An 18,037-nucleotide genomic window follows, 5' to 3' on the forward strand; every position below is an offset into this window, starting at 1 on the left:
AGCAGAGGTGCTTGGTGAAACTAGAAGTTAACATATTTATTACTAGAAGCTAGTCAGAATGTATTTCTTTTTTCAAAGTTATCTCTTCTCATTGCTATCATCCTTTTGCCTTTCCTCCCCCAAATTGTTTCCCAGATGTTTAATCACAGTTCTCTATGATGACCAGTTGCATAAATGAATCATATGAGACCCAGAATTAACATAAATTTTAGACAGTTTCAAATTATGTGCAGACTAAGCTTGACAGGAGGAGTGCTGGAACAACTTTAACTCATGTTTTACCCTTTTGTGACCAGACATGCAGGTTCCCACCATTGAGAAATCCCATAGTAGTCCTGGTAGCTCAAAATCATCATCAGAAGGCCATCTCCGTTCTCATGGACCATCTCGCAGTCAAAGCAAAACCAGCGTCACTCAGACCCACCTGGAAGATGCAGGGGCTGCCATAGCTGCTGCCGAAGCTGCCGTGCAACAACTCCGCATTCAACCAAGTAAAAGACGCAAATAAATTCCTCAGCATGGCAGCTTCATGTTCATCTGTTGCCTTTCTTTCCTGCTGTCTTTTCCTGTTTGCTTTCAGTTTTCAACATCCTCTGCTCACCCTGTTCTCTGTCCCTTCGTCTGTGTAAGAACGATATCAATACATTAATATGCTCTTTCTTATTTAGATTTTTTTTATTTACATAGACTGAAATAAAACTGGCTGTTTCTCCTTTGTTTACACCATCCATCCAACCTGGCTCATAGCATTTGATACAGTGTCTGTGATGTTTGGAGGCAAAGCAATGTTGTGTGTCCTTTTTGTTTGCGCTTAAATATCTTTTAGAATGCAGAAATTATAAGCACAAGTGGCTGCCGGTTTTTCAGACCTTATACCAAAAAATTTAAAAGTGCACACACATAAGTGTTTGGAGCAGATTCGCAATTAGATTTTTGTGTCTGAAAACACTCAAAAAGTCTAGGCAGAAGATAATGCAACCAACAGTCAACTTCTAGAACCTTCGAGGAAAAGCCATTTCAAGACAGTGCTTTAAAACACTAATAAATTATGCTTGGGAAATATGGTGACTTTCCATGTGCAAAAATTTGTAGTCTTGAAAAATCTGTGAAGAAAATCTTATTTCTTATATTCTCAAAAAACTACGTTAAATTAATATACGTATAAGCATATGTCATGAGGCAATGCAACCTCATTGAGGAGCACAATTGGGTCCATTCTGTTGGATCACACTTTGTATGCAATGACAGATTTTACAGATTTTTTTTCTAACCATTGGAAATCAAAATGTACTATGTCTGGTAGCTATAAGTCAATCAAAGTATAACAGTTGACCTATCTTAACTGCTGTATTTTCATTTCATTTGTGAAAATTTAGTCAACTGATATAATTATATAAAAATAAGTGCAAATATTTCACAAACGTAGGTGCCCTGTTACTTCTAAAAGGCATTAATTAGCCAGGCAATGGAGATAGATCGTTGTTCTCTCCATCTCCCTACTCATCATTTCCAAAGAAACAGCCAGTTTTAAACCCCTATAGTGCTGTGCATGTGGTGTCATTTCGGCATTTGAAAACACAACTTATTTAAATAGAGCAAAAGAGCACTTCTGTTTGCATGAATAACATTTAAGCTGGTTCCATCTGAGGATACATACTCTGGGTTTCCATTTCACCCACACTGCCACAGCAGCACATAAAAGCGGTCAGTCTAATCATGCCAGGAAGCAGCACAGACACAGCATAGCAGGAGTCCTCCCCATTCAAAGAACTCAGTCTGATAATCTGCCTCCACCAGCCAATGGCAACCAAGACCAAAGCCAGCTAGCCCTCAGGAAGGTGATGTCTGATGGACCAGTCAAGCCAGAAGGAGGTGAGCAGAAAGGCCCTGTTCAAAGCACACAGCAAGAACATCCCCCAAATTTAAAGCTCTCCTCTTTAATTTTTAGAGATTGTCTGATAAAATATGTTTATCCACTTTTTAATGTGCTTTTGTGGGCATGGCATTTCAGGACTTCATCATCACCATGTAAGTCCCAGGACCAGTCCCGTAATACATTGACTACAGTGATTTGTATTTTTCTATGCACTGGGCATCTTTTGACTTTTGTTGGGAAATAGATTAACAATATTCATATTGCAGAATGGAATGCATGCTACTAACCTAATCTGTTCAAGCATGACTATATAAATATGTTTCATTGTGATAAAAGTTTAAATTGCTCACAGTTCAAGTTAGCCTACCAGTTGGAATGTGGATCAGTTTTTGTTGCCTATTATTTCAAGTGTAACTTTTAAAAATTTAGTGGATTTTGAAAATTCTTAGAGGAAAGTAAAGGAAAAATTGTTAATGCACTCATTTACCTTTACATGGTGAAAGTTCTCTCTTGATCCTACAAACATTTTCCACTCGTTTTTCCATAGTTGTTAAGTGTATCAGATGTGTTGGGCATGTGAATCTCCAAGTGCCTGTGTAATAAATAAAGTATCTTTATTTCATTCATAAACTACTGGGTTCTGAGCCATTGTTATATGATGCAGCTTAAAATGAATGTGTCAGTTTTGTTTTCTCATTTGATTTCGTTGCAGTAGATTTTAATTACTGTTTCATTGCTAGTGACAGCTGTAATGATTGGACATTTGAGAGCAGGACAAAGTTCCATCTTGGAAACACTATAAGATAGATGGAAAATTGTCACCAAATAAAAGCATCAGAGATGACATTAAAATGTAAATAAATAATGGGATTGGGCTACCCTAGGCAACACTTCTGCTATTTCTCTCTCCCACGTCTGATCTACTTTGCAATCTTCTCAGGTTCCTGGATAGAGGAAGGTAAATTCCATTGCTTTGGAGAAGTGGCTAACCTTGAACTCATAGCTGTGTTCAGAAAGGAAAGCACATGTACACCCATCTGTAACCTAACCCCAACATTTCTAGAATTTTCCCCCAAGAAAGAGTGCCACCACCAGTGACAAGGAATGAAGCTAGGGTGATGATACAATTACCTTCAAATTTAATTCAAAAGCACATATTAAAATAATTTTTTTAAAAAATAGGATAGTAGTATTTGTCCCCTTGAGTACGTCTCAGCCCTAAAATATTTGATTTTATGAGTCTATATTTGGCACAAAATTAAAATCAAGCCTTATACTTTCCTGTTGCATTCTTTTTATTCTCATAAAATTAAAAACATTTCACATGTCCTTCTCTCAAATAATTATATATGTGGTGGCAATGTAAGACATATGTCGCATTACAGTGGTAAACCACTGAGGTGTTTTTTAAATTAGATAATTAAGGAAACAATCAGCTTAAACATTAGAATAATTCTGAATATGTGTTACTCAGCCTAGTTTATAGATTATCACCAAAGCACAATTTCTTTTTTCTTGTTAGCCTTACTAAAACTTTCGTTTTTAAAATTCCACCTCTCACCTTTTCTTCCATCAAATAAGTTCACTTGATTTCTTCATGTTATTCACGTTCTTACTTGAAATATTCTTTTAAATATAAATGCCACAGTAATCAAACACTTACCTTATTTCACACTTTATTTTTAATTATTGTGACTTAAGTGTTTCTACATAACATTTTATATGATTTTCTTCCTAGACGTAGCCCTTAAAATTTATATTAAAGTGCTTTAATCCCTTTTTTTGAATAGTGCTCTAATAGATATTCTCATACATTTAGTCTTATGATTGACTTAGAAGTCACTCTTTATTAAAATCATAATCAAAAGGAAAACTAGATAACACAGCATGCTTTCATGTTTAATTTTGTTCTAATAGATGATAAATAAAAAGCCTTATTTTCTAAAGTATAATTTTTCTGCTATTCTAAATGTACCAATATAATTGATCCATATATATTTCCAGACACTTCACAGCAAACATACTGTAGTGTTAAATTTATATAAAAGGCAATATAATTTCTTTAAAGTGCAGAGAGAAAAACTAGGCAGAGATATAAACATATGAAAAGAACCTGCAAGTTCCTGTTCACTAACTGCAGAAGTATTAATAATAATCGTAAGTGTTGGGATAAAAGTGTCCCATTTCAAACCTCACAATGGAGTTCATATAATCCCATCTGCATTCTGAAAATAATACTCTGCATTTGAATAGTTCTTCATGTTGTACAGAGCTTTTTGTCATCCATTTCTCATCTTATCACATTAAGTGGATGAGATAGTCATTTCAATATTCTTATACTTGTTTTTTTATGGGTGAGCAATCAGAGAGTCAGAGGGGTAGGCTGGCTGGTATAAGAACACACAGCTAGAAATTTTCTGAACTGACAAATATAACATTGTCTTGTGACTTTTCGAGTTACAATTTTTGAATACATTGTCTCCTTTAAAATCAAAGTCTCCTAATTTTAATAAGAACAGTCACTTACTTATTTATGACTTCTCTCTCAAGTTCTTACAAATGATTAGCGGTAGCTAGAAATGATAGCGGTAGCTAGAAATGATGGCGGAATTCAATTAATACTCTCTATCTACATGGTCCTCCTTTCTAAAGGTTGTTGATTTAACCCAGCAAAAGGAAGCCTTCCCACTGTGCAAGCCCAGTGAGGCATTAGGCAATGTTTGTGACTCCATTAGAAAAGGCTGTGGGTCCATCTGTAGGCATTTCTATCAAGAGTGACAAAATTGTCCCTAAAGAGCTTTTCAAAGATTTTTTGTAAGCTTCTCAGCAGATTTCTGCTTGAGCTAGCATAAAATACGGGTCAAACAAGAATTATGGAGTAAGTCAAAAGCAATTTTTTCTTTCCCTCTGGGGTTTAGTTTCATACTAAAACACCTGATGGGAAAGTATAGACAGATTGTGCAAAACCATCCTGATGCCTAAACAACTCTCCGTAGTTAAAAAACCTCTGGAAATTTTTTCGGTTGTTGTTGTTGTTGTTTTCCCCATGCTAGCTAGTTTGGTTGAACACAAGCCTTGCTATTTCAGAAGATTTTTTATTTGTTGGTTTGTTTGAAAACTATATCAAGACCAAAACAAGTTGAAGCATTCCTAAAACCTTGAAGATTTATTTAGTTGAAACCCAATATATTAAATTTAAGTACAGTTGGGAAAACCTGAGCTATTTTTGTTTGATACTAAGATTTTAGGTATGAGTTTTAAATTTAGAAATAGGCAATACAGGATGAGGAGAAACATCCCTCTACCCCGGTTAATAAAACAAGAGCCATTGGGACAGGTTGGAGAGATTAGGTGAGAAGATAAATCATTAGATAAGTCATGCAAGGAAATATGATTTCGAGTTCCTTGATGTGGCCAGATTGTAGGAGAAAAGCCTGATGCTACTTCCACAGACCACTACTGGAAACTCCACTTTCAATAAAGCTCATTTGCGGCACCTGTCAAAGAAGAGTTTCATATCCATGCGTTGCCTTGGTGAACTCTTACTAAGCCATCACTGTGGGAGCTTCTGCCTCGGGCAAGTGGTAGTGGGTGGATGGGTTCGGGAGCGGGTGGGACTGGGAGTGGAGGGAATTGTTGGTTACAAATGATAGTAGCTAATTAGCACCCCATTTTCTTTTGACCAGAAGTAGATGATTACTTCTGGTCAGAAGGATTTTAGCCTTCCCTGTTTCTGTAAAGGACAGGTCCATAAGAAAAATAAAGGAAAAAGCATAAGAGAAATCAGTTTCATTTGGAGGTGAAGTCTTCTTTAACATTGTATGTACAAGATTAATAAAAACAAATTTTACATTCCTCATTTCCATGTGTTTGTGCAAAAAAAAAATGTTTAAACCTTGAGCAGTTTCATACAAAAAGAAAATTCAAACTGTAATGACATGCGCATAGCAAACATCCAACAAAATCTAAGAGAATCAATTTGGACAATTTCAGCTTTCAGAGTTCTATACCTGTTTATCTGGTGATAAGAATTTCATTTCGTTGTCTGTGAAAATCAAAATGCTCTTCTAAAATTTTGGTTTTGAGAGATTCTACATTTTCTTGGAATGATTGACTATGCATTTTCAAATATTTCTATACTCATTTAAATTTATTGCTAGAAATACCTCTGCCATACATACAGAATCAGACAGTAAATGTAGAACTCTGACCATATCACACTATCTCTTGTTTATGGACCTTCATTCCTGAAGATGAATTCACTGGCCTACCATCAATGGGTACTTCTGTTCTTTTCCAGTAGTAGCCATGGATCTGCACAGAGCCATCTGCATACTTTGGTCTGGTCCACAATGGGGATTTATATGTTCATTTCATCTGACATGAAAAGTAAGACCAACTGGCCCATCTAAACACCAAACTTGGCTTCAAAATTGTTATGCCTTAGTCATATGGTCTAGCTATGCGCCTAAATAATGAGGATGGGACTACTAATACATGATCTAAGAAGAAAAGAAAGGCCTAAATTTTACCATACTGAGATTTCTTAAATATTATTTATGACATGTCTTTAAAAATAATATCCATAAATCCTAGTTTTTATAATGCAATTATTTTCAAAAAGTTAGTTGATCAGATTACCACCAGCAAGCAGGACCTGTGGAAATAAGACAGGCAAGTAAATGCTGATGGGGGAGGGAAATGAGAATGCCAGTGGAGACACAGTGGGGGGCAGTCAGAGTACAATAAGAGCACGGGGCAGGCAACTTTCTCACTTGGATAGGAGGATCATGGAACCAGGGATATGCTGCCCAAGGAGAGGTGGAGGAATGCCAAAGACACTAATTGTCAACTTAATAATAGTCCCCAAATCCAGATATCTAACTATCCATGAAATGCTTGGTTATTTTTCCACTTTTCATCCACATGTATTACATACATTATGTAAACCATAATATTTCACCCATTCTCCATTGTGCAACATGATCTGGGGGAAGAAACGTGGGTATGGGGTAAGATGAAAGGAATCTTCATGTATACTGAACAAGACCATGAAAACATTATTTTTCTTTTTTGTTACTGTGATGTACATGTTAATATATAAGGAATCATTAAAAAGCCAAAAACACATGGATTTTCAAATGAAACCAAATTATATCAGAAATACAAAATTTTGATTGGGGTGTTCAGTTTGGTAGATGTTTGAACAGGAATGACGTAGATATAGCCACCATTTTATATTTTAATGTGTTTTAGACACTGAAAAATGCAATTTGTTAATTATAATTTGAACAGATTAATCAAAATAATATTAGGTTGGTGCAAAAAGTAATTGTGGTTTTTACCATTGAAAGTAATGGCAAAACCCGCAGTCACTTTTGCACCAACCTACTACCACAACTCAAACAAGCCAGAAAAATTTTTCAGAAGAAATGCTTGGTAAAAGTCAGGATCACAGGTTTCTATTTCCAAATGTGTAAGAAAGATAGTGAAATATAATTTCTACCGTATTGTTCTTAAAAAGAACATAGCAAAATTCACTTTTCCTCTTTAAAACATTTCAAATTCAAAAGCATGTATTTCAAGTTCTATAGATCACACTGTATTTTTATCTGATTCTTTTTATAAAAAGAACTTGGAATATAGCGAAATATAGAAAACATATTTTTACAACTACCTAATTCAAATGTCTTTCTATATAGGCCTATTATGTAGTTTTTGTTTTAAAGCATCCTCATTGCCAGTGACATTTAATAAAGTCAATAACTGTTGAATCACCATTTTGCTTCCATCCAACTATTATTAATGTACAAAAACATTAAAGAGACTTTATGAACAGAAAACCTCTTTACGGAAGAATTTGCATTATTTTATGCCTGCCAATTATCATTATTTACTCTGGGTTTCTGTGCACCATAAAATAGTTATTTTCTTGTTTTGTTTGTTTTTAACCAAAGATAGAACAGGCAAGTTTTTATGATATAATATATTTTTAATTCATGCCATATATTTCTAGAGTTGTGAAATTCTGAGTGAAACAAGTTCCTAAGAAGATTAGAGACCATTAAAATGAATGCTAATGTCAATAATGAATCTTTTCAAGAAAGCTGAAAACTTGATATTTTTTCAGTACAAAACACAAAATTTAAATAGCATGATAAAATGATCTTGACATATGTAATTGTTACAATGACTGTCAAAGAAACTGATGCTAATCAGTTTCTTCTCATTTTGGACAGTACTTCATTTCCATGAGTGTGGGTCTTGACCAGTAATTCTCACAGTGTGTCCACTGATTCCTGGTGGGAGCGGGGGTGTCCCAGAAACCCTTTCAGGGGTCTGCAAGGTCAAAATATTCTTAAGATTAACATATTATTTGCTTTTTTGCTCTCATTTTTTTCTCAAGTGTACAGTGGAGTTTTCCAGCAGCTACATAAGGTGTCATAATATCATTGCTTTGATGACTAATGGAATATGTGCTTGACTATTTTTTGTTTTAATGTTTTATTTACTTTGAATATGATAAATATCAGTACATATAACCTACATAAAACAAAGTTCTTTGGATTATTCAATAAGTTCTAAGATAAGATCAAAATATTTAAGCTTGTTGTCCAGCTTAAATATTTAACTATATTAAATTATAATTTATAAATTATTATAAATTAAATTATATTAAAGTGTTTAAATATATTTAAGCTTAAAAATATTTAAAAGCCACTGACTTAGACTTATGCACAATCATAATTTTTACAATAGTCAAAGACTGAATAACCAAGGACTTCTTCCAAAACATGTTTATCATGTTTGTCTCTAAATTTTCTATATCTTATATATCTCTCCTATTGCATTTCAGAACCCCTTCTTTCCTTTCTCATTTGATGTTAATTTATAATTATTAAGATTGACAAATGACATTTTTAATTTATATAGAAATTTTTTTAATTTATTGGGAATGATATAGATTATATTTATACATTCATAATTATTACTTTTTCCTTTTGAAATTTGGTAAGTTGCCTATCAGCTTTAATCAAGCCGCTTCCAAGCTAAAGTAGAGTGACAGAAGTGTTATAAAGATAGAATAAAATTTTTTGTTCTTATCTTGAAAGTAACATTTATAGAAAAACAGTTGTTCATAAATTATCAATTGATTTTATCTTCCCTTATCTACATTACTGATCCCATATAGTGGTAATTAATTGTATTGGCATAACAACAGAAACACTGAAGATGATCACTTTCATTCAAATTTGAGGAAAAATGGAAAGTTTCTTACCAAATACTTGATCCTTAATTATAAGTATATAATTTGGTGAGTTTCAAAGTATTTAATGCTAAAAGGATATTTGCAAACGTGTTTATCATTTATGAAAAATATGATCTGAATTACTTTTACTAGGTCATCATTTTTACATACATTTGCTGATATTATTTTTAGTGCAAATAATATCACAGAATCTCTTCAAGGTGTTGGTGATACTACAGCAAACAAAATAGACAAAAATTACTGTCTTCATGAATCTCTATGCTAGTAATATTTATTGAATAATCAATTTAAAGATATCTGGAAAAAATTATGAAGAGTAAGAAAAGTGAGTTTTGTCTATCTTCAACTGAGATGGAAAAATAAAAATGCAATCGGTCATTGATTTACATTTATGTGCAACCAAACATCATCATGTTTAAAAAATCTGGAAAATAGAATTAATTATAATTTATTTGTTCTGCCTCTGGTTCTGTCATAATCTGCACAGTCCACTGCAATATAACCATCTATATGTAGACAAAGTATTTTTTAAGGATCTATTTGGAGAAAGATTAATGAAATGATTGTTAGAGATTAATAGATCATTAATATAATCTATTTGGAGAAAGATTAATGACATTAACTAGAGAGGTTAGGTCTCATGAGACCAGACATGCATTTATCAAATAACTGTCCAAACTTCCTCTTTACTTCGTGGCCATTGACCAAATTGGAACAGTATGAAAACAAACTGGAAATGTGCTCAACCTTTTTCATTTGGGCAGAATTTAATGAATTTTCAAAATGTTTGGATTCGATTTAAGGACAGCATTCTTGTTAGCTAAGCAGACATGATGTAAGTTCTCACAGTTTCAGGATTATGTAAGAACGTTTTACAAAATGACTATTTTTAGAATGACTTTTTACTCAAACAAACCTGCATGTTTTACAGTAGTCTTTATTCCTGCTTGAGCTTTTTTTTTTTTTTTTCCTCCAATTGTCAGTTGGAAATACCTGCCTGACAGCCTAATGCAAGTGTAGTGCAAACAAACAGCAAGAAAGAAAATGCCTCTGCTTCAAAAGAGAATAAAAGGAAGATTAAAAAATTAAAAATTGCCCATGAAAATTTGATGTACCTCAAAATTGAATGTTTTTTCTTTCACATATGATCCGCCATGCTATTAATCTTTTGAAGATAAAGATCATTATTGTATTTGCATTTTTTAGCACCAAAGCAGAACTCGGCACTGGATACATTCTTTTTTCATTCTATTTATTTGAACATAACTGGAATTACGGCCTAAATTTATTAAAAGACAAAATGAATTTACTTTCTTAATTTTCATATATGATAATGTCTAAGTCAAACTTTCTTTCATTATTTACTATAAAATGTTAATTCTCATATAAACTATATTTTAAGTGGTTTTTTCCAAAATCACTTCTAAACTAAAAACACCTCAAAAAAGGAAGACCTACTTAAAAGGCAACATTATGATTTCCTTTTAAAAGCAAGGATTATAGTATACAGAGCCAGCATGTACTTTTTTACGTAAGAAAAAATTCCTCTATGCCATGTTATTAGTTAAGCTAACTTCACTTTCATTTGTTACATTGTTTTATATGATTACTTTTGTTTCCTGAAGTGATCATTGATCTTATTATCTATAATGAATCATTATAAACAAACTAAATTGTTCACTAAAATGTCATTAAGAATTCAGTCATAAGGCCAATGTGTATGGAGAGAGAAAACTGTGAATATAAGAGCTTTGCCATCTTTCTGGAACACAGCAAATGGAGGCAACATGTCTTCATCTTCTCCTCTAAAAGGAGCCACTACATGAATATGAAATATCTTAAGAGAAATATTTTTATTTTTATAAGAAAAAAGACTGCAACATTCCATTTCTCATGACTTGTAATACCTTTATAATAGATATATTGTTTATATATACATATAAAATATACCTGTAATGACTGATATAATAGTCATTTAATAATATGTCATTTAAAAAAGAAATTTTCAATGACATCCTTCCTTTAACTTCCATACCTAATGACTTACAAATGACTGACAGAGATATCAGAGTTTGAACACCTGTATTTGTGAAAACTTACAATTTGGTGGTGTGTGAAAACTACAAATAGCTATGTTGAAGCTACCTAGCCCATTTTTCTAGTGTCCAATTTGCTTAAGATTTTCCCAAATAGATAGTAATTATACTGAAGTAGATTTGGAAAAAAAATTAAACTTCTAAATTACTTTTAAGATGCAATATCTCTTCTTAAATTAGAACCCCTGGACTATAATAGAAAACATACAGAAAGTGTGACTGTACATAATTCAAGGGAAAATATTCCAAATAATTCTGGTCACACTGACACTTAAAACCTGAAATTTTAAGGTCCACGTTCAAAGAAAATTAAAATATGAGATAAAACTGCAAAATCCCTTTAGTAAAAATATCAAAAACAAAAGCAGTAATAGCAATAACAACAGGTAGATGACAGAGAGAGGAGGCAGGAAGGAAGGAAAGGAAAGAGGGATGGACAGAGAGAAACAAAGAAAGAGAGAGGAGAAAGATCCCTGAAGTAAATGCTAGCAAAATTAAAGCTAGCTAAAGGGAGTAAAAATTCCCAAATACATGATTTCTAAAACTGCTAGGTAGTTATTTCCGTTCCATCATTAAACTATTGGAATAAACAAAATTGTTGATTGATTTATTTTAATTTCAGTTAATCTTAAAATTTTAGAGACTGTATCTACGAAGATATTTACTACTGCATTAACCAAGTAATTTGGGAAGGTACAAGCAACCTACATAATAAATTACTCCTCAGAATATTTGGAAATAGCTCTGTGCTGGACCAAAGATATAAGACCAATAATGGAACATCATAGACAGCAACCTATATACATTCCAAACACTCAATTTTTGGAATTTAGTGAGACAGGCAGAGACCTTGCCTTTTAAATTTCAGATAATTGGATGTGATATAAAAGTAGTTAAAGTGAAGTCTGCAATTTGATCCGTGCTCTCAGAGCAAAGTGCTGCCATCATGTGGTAAGTACAGTGATAGCTTTGCATATTTAACTACTGTATGGTAGAGGGAGGAAAAGCCAACAGAGCAAACTAATTGAAGACAGATGTGCAGTCAAAGAGACACTACTGATTTAATTAAGGTTAGCCACAATGGAGTAATAAAACACAACGATGTCGAACCATCTAACAGCCAAAGAAAGTAAAGTGGTCAAAGAATAATTTAAAACAGATTGAATTGCATCACAGAAAGTAACATTTGTTTACCTGAAATGCCCTCTTAATAACTGAGTTACAAAAATGATTCAACATTCTAAGATTTATTCTTTTAGGTCACAGGACCTTTCTATGAGTGAGCTGATTCCATCATATATTTATAGCATCCACTCTTTCCTGTACTTGGTACTTGATAATACACTTAGGATTTCAAAAAGAAAGTAGGCACAAAAATGTAATTCATAAAAAATGGCCCCAAAGATGTATCTTACTACTAAGAAAAGCCTCTCAATATTTATGTAAACTTTTTTCATATGTAATACACAGGTGCATAATACATTCACACATAGTAGGTCCATGATTTCTGAAACTGTAATTAAGAGAGTTGGAAGATTAAAGCAGTGATAGAATATTTCTAAATTGTTGATTTTGAAATTATAAAATTATGGACGATTATACTTAGTTTTAGTGTGTTTAAAATATTGTTTCCTTCAATAAGTTAAAAAAACAGAGATCTATTACACTTAAATATAACCCAGAGCTCTCCAACTATCTACATATAAACATGCGATCAGAACAAGTTCCAGAGTCTGTAGTAGTGCTGGCTCCCACAGAATGTTACTATACATATTATTTTCTTTTGTCACTTTCATTTTAAATACATATGTAATATTTGTGATCTATTATGACCTTTTTGAAATTCATAAGCTTATAATCTCCAATGTTTAGTGTATTCTCATTAAATATTTCCTTCAATCAAACCAGTGTTTTGGGAGATTGAGGTTAAAAAATATAGTTGAATGATCACCTTTTTCTATACAGTATGACAGATTAAAGTTACCTCTGATTTTAAAAGCTAAAAAAAAAAAAAATGACTCCCTAAAGTTTCTTTGACAAAGAACATAGAAAAAAATCCTTCCATAGCAAGCGGCCTCTTGATGAGAGATTTATGATTTGCATAAAACACAAAGCTTGATTTAAAAAGTGAAATTATCTATTAAATCATTCAGATGTTTTGATTGTTTGGTTAAAGTATTAATGTATTATTATTATTATTTATTCATTAAATGTTGTTCAAACATGGTTCGGGGACAAGCTTTTAAGGAGGTTACCAAGGAGAAAACATAGGTTCTGCTTCCAATAACGACAGAGTATGTGCTACAAGAGTCCAGACATAGGACAGGTCACTTCTGAATGGGAAAATGAGGAAAAATGCAGGTGATTTCTGAGCTAGGCCTTTACAGATAACTTTAATTTAGACACAAGACAGTGATGGATAAAGGAGGGCTTAGTAAAGCTGGAAAGAACGAAGCCAAACCAAAGGGAGCCAGAGTGAATGGGCTGAAAGGGCTTCCAAGTAAAGTGTTTGAAGAATTATGTGAGATATATTTGGAAAGGAGCAGACCAATAAAAACTCTTTTGAGAGGCAAAATAAAGAATTTGGTTGAAATTATTAGATGTCTTGAAATTACCTAAGATCCAGCTTCAGATAATAAAATCCTAAATATACTTTATTTGTTACAAAAGTTTGCCTTTATGCAGATTTAGCTCAATTTAATAGAATTGATGCTTTATTTTTGAAGTCAGTTTCAAGAGAAAGAAATGAGTAAATACATGTTTCAAGTATCTGGGAAAGATATTAAAATACGAATTCTTAGAACCAGCTTATCAAAACCTCTGCATTTTTTGTTTTATCACATTTTATGAAATGTAGATATAGCCCAGTAAGAATAAAAGATCTGTCGTGTGTTTTAATTTAATTCATTTTTCAGAAACTAACCAAATGTGAGGCTATGTATCTCTGTACTACACTTAGATACCAGGTTAAGAATACAGAATTTAACCCGGCACCAGATGTTTTGTTATGATAACTCCAAATATCTAGATTCTTTTGAATTATTCGCCTAACTTCTAACTGCCTAAAATTTCCGTAGACAGAACCTTAGATGTAATTGTGTTTCACAGAGATGTTAGACTGGTTCCATTACAGGTAAATGTCCCCTGGATTTGGTTTTCTTTTTTAATATAACTTATAAAATGTTATTTGTTTGCATTTAAAATATTGACAACACTTGCACAGGCTTTCAAAATGAGAATTATATTCAAAGAGATTGGCAAGATGGAAAAAAACTGTCTCTTCTTAAATTTATTTCTAGCTTTGTTTCTTTCTTCTTATTATGATATTTTATATTCTGTACACATTTCTCAACTTTCCAAGAAGAGGAATAGAACTAAAAATTGCATCAGGTAAAACCAAAATTGATAAAACAAAGGATGGACTATTTTGAAATGTAAATAATAAATCATTTTTATAATGTAGCTATTTTTGTTCATTGTGAGGTTGATCTTGAATTAAAATTATTTTAATTTAATAAATATAAATTGATTAAATATTAGTGGCTAATAATTAAGGTTTATCTTTGAAAATAGTAAATTGTGATTTTCCAGCTGATGAAATTAATGTCTTCCAGTCAGTGTCATACTAAAAATTATGAATTGGATTATAGAATCCCAGTCAAAAAGTATGACAGCTTTCTTTGGTTTATAATCAATTAACTAATCTGACTTATTATGTAGGTTATGCATTTTAATCTACTTTATACATGTCCATAATTTTACATCCTACTCATATTACCTTTACATTTTTAAAATTATTCCTTTAAGAAGTTTTTTTTAACACTAACTACATCATCTGGGTTTCTTCTACATAAATTAAATATTCAGAAACATAACTATTCTGTTTCCACAAATCTAGTCTTGTGGGTTACTAGTAACTCATTGGTGACTGGTTGTTAACAGCATTCATTTCAATTAGTCAATTGTATATCAGATGTCTATAAGTTAGGAACACCTTTTTCTAAATAGCCATTTCTAAATTATACACATCTGAAATACAACTGACTAACTATTAAAAATTTCTTTCTTGTTCCTATTCTGGGGAAGGGATTCCCTATTCTGGGGAAGGGATTCATATTCTGGGGAAGCGATCCTACTGCCACTGGAATATACATAAAAATTTCTTGTAGCTTTAGAGAACCTGCTACTGCCGAAATTGAAAAAGTGAAGAAATGGGGGAAAAGTTAAATCCTTTGCAAGACTTGATGCTAGCTATCCAGATGGTGGATTTCCTGTCCTCAAATGGTTTCCCACACAATGTTTATGTGTTTCACTTCATTTAGTTATTATATTGGTTAAAATTCCACCAGATTAAGAATCATTGTGTTTTTATACATATCCCTAAGAAATATGTAGATATCTTAGGACCCATGAAATGATTATCAACTGTTCACCCATTAGTGTAACTCTATCCAACTGGCTAATAAACTTCTGATGGGATAGGGATGCATTTATGAAGAAAAAAGAATTGTAGGTTTGAACACATCTAGATTTAGAAGAGAATAGAGTTAAATTCATTTTCAAAGACTATTTAAGCTCAAAGACAGTAAGAAACAGCTATTGATAGTAAAGCCCTTGAGAAGAGTGGGGATGTGGCAAATAATATCACAAGAGGAAAAAGAGTAAGTTACTGGGCTCCTACATATCTCACTCCTCATAACCACCATTTTACGAGGTAGAGGTAGGCGTTCCTGACTCCATTGTTTCCAAATGAGAAAAGCGGTGTAGAGTTGCTAAAGAGTGGGTTGGGAGTCAAAACCAGACCTGTGTGACCAAAAAGTTCAGTCTCTCTGGCAGAAGGCAAATATCAACAATTTCAAAAACTTACTATAGAAACTTCTCCCCAGCAAAATAAGGGAAAAACTTGCCTTATCTTCCTTCTTTCTGCATCAAGATTTCTTCTCAAATCTGCCAACAATATTAGTACTATACCCCTACTGCATAATTTATTGCACAAATTTGTAATGTCTCTATGGAATATGGATTCTTATATTCAAATATCAAACTTAGGAAATTCTTGAGACAAGTCTTGATGATAAACTAGGAAATGCCTGAAGGGAAACAAATATCTTTAAATTTTAAAAACTTGTTGGAGATAGCAGGCAAAGGTACATAAAAACAAACAGAATTTTCAATCACTTCTTAAAATTCTATTTTGCATCTTTGCTTCTAAGGAGAAAAACAGATTATTGTCTAGTAATAGGAAAAAAAAATAAGCAATTTTCTTTATCTTGCCATTTCTATCTACCCAAATCTTTCTAAATTATTTTCTCTATGAAATAGCCAAAATGCTTTTTATTTACCATATCATTTTTGCAATACTGTAAAAGGAAACCACAAAAATAATAATAGTAGCATAGTTACACACTACTTAACTTGGTCTAAAAATTAAATGTTTTTTTTTCCCTAAAGGTGATTGTTTTGCCTTGATGTCCAACAAAAATAGTAAAATAATTTATTGTTGCCACTGTGCATTATCAGTAAAGGAAACGAAAAGGCAGGTTGAAAAATGTAATTCTTCAGTAGCTGTTTCTTTATACATGTAAATTAAGAAGATGTATAATGATGCATTTGTAGATCAATGTCAGCTTCATTTATTGACTGTGGTGTTGAATCTTCCCACACCATGCAGCAAAGCCTCCCAATCACCGGCCTGCAGAAAGCTCTGTGTCTACCGGCTCCTCGGGCAGCAGCTTTGGCAGTGGGTATAGCGTGGACAGTGAAGGAAGCAGCAGCACTGCAGGGGAGACTAATCTATTTCCTATTCCGAGGATGTAAGTGGGTCTCTTTTTGTTACTACAAAGCTTACTCAGCATCATGAGTAAGGCATTCTCAACAGTTAACAGGAAATAACGACAATTATCCAATTCTGAGTCATTGTCCCTGAGACACTTGAACTGTTAATGCCTATGTAAAGATAGATAGTTCAAGAAAGATTGGATAATTCAGTTAATTCTAAGGATAAATGTTAGTCACTACCAGAACTACTTATTCAATACAATCTCTATTTGATGTAAAAACTGCTAATCACTTAGCCATGTGAGAATAAAGTTCAGCAGGAGTACAGTAATGTTTTAATCACATAATGATCAAATACAAACATTACTGGTATTTGAGACAAACATATATTAATTTACCTTGAATCGGGAGAGATTTAAACATATTCAAAGAATCCATATATCATATTTGAAACAGAGGACATAGTGAATAATTATGCAGACTTTTCAACTATAAATCCTTCTATAATTAAGATTGAAGGCATTGAAGTGTTTCCGTACTTTCTAGAACAAGTACAGAGTAGTGCATAGGTCCGTGACTAGGTACTCTCGGAATAAGAATTATTCATAATGTTAAACCTCAAAAAAAAAGTCATTTTGCAAATCAAATGCAAAACTTTAGCAGACTTAATGTGTTAGAATCACTTTGATCATATTGGTAGCATTTAAGATAAATATGTAGATTATGTCTCTTCCAATAACAAAATCCAAACTTCCTGACCTTTCCTTCTCCTCCCCATTAACTAGTCTTCTGGATTTTGAAAATACCACTGGGCCACCCAGGTCCCAGGATTTAGGCCAGGGCAAATTCAGTCTACCACCTGTTTTTCTAAGGCCGGTGAACTAAAAATGGCGTTTCCATTTTTGAATGTGTAGGAAAAAACAAAAGAAATGTGATACTTTGTGACACGTGAAAATTATAGGAAATTTAAATTTCAGTGAATATAAACTAAGTTGTATTGGAACACAACCACTCTTA

General features: G+C 32.7%; 1 protein-coding gene across 1 annotated transcript in view; it reads left to right on the forward strand.

Annotated features, from left to right (window-relative positions):
- PCLO (piccolo presynaptic cytomatrix protein) overlaps nt 1-18,037 on the forward strand; it is a 398,423-nt gene that overhangs the window by 333,933 nt on the left and 46,453 nt on the right. Inside the window, exons 20-21 of the mRNA XM_023226631.1 lie at nt 297-491; nt 16,914-17,055. Of these exons, the coding sequence (XP_023082399.1) occupies nt 297-491; nt 16,914-17,055 (337 nt within the window). The remainder of the gene's footprint in view (nt 1-296; nt 492-16,913; nt 17,056-18,037) is intronic.

Source organism: Piliocolobus tephrosceles, chromosome 8, assembly GCF_002776525.5.
Source record: "Piliocolobus tephrosceles isolate RC106 chromosome 8, ASM277652v3, whole genome shotgun sequence".
Classification (NCBI taxonomy): Eukaryota; Metazoa; Chordata; class Mammalia; order Primates; family Cercopithecidae; genus Piliocolobus; species Piliocolobus tephrosceles.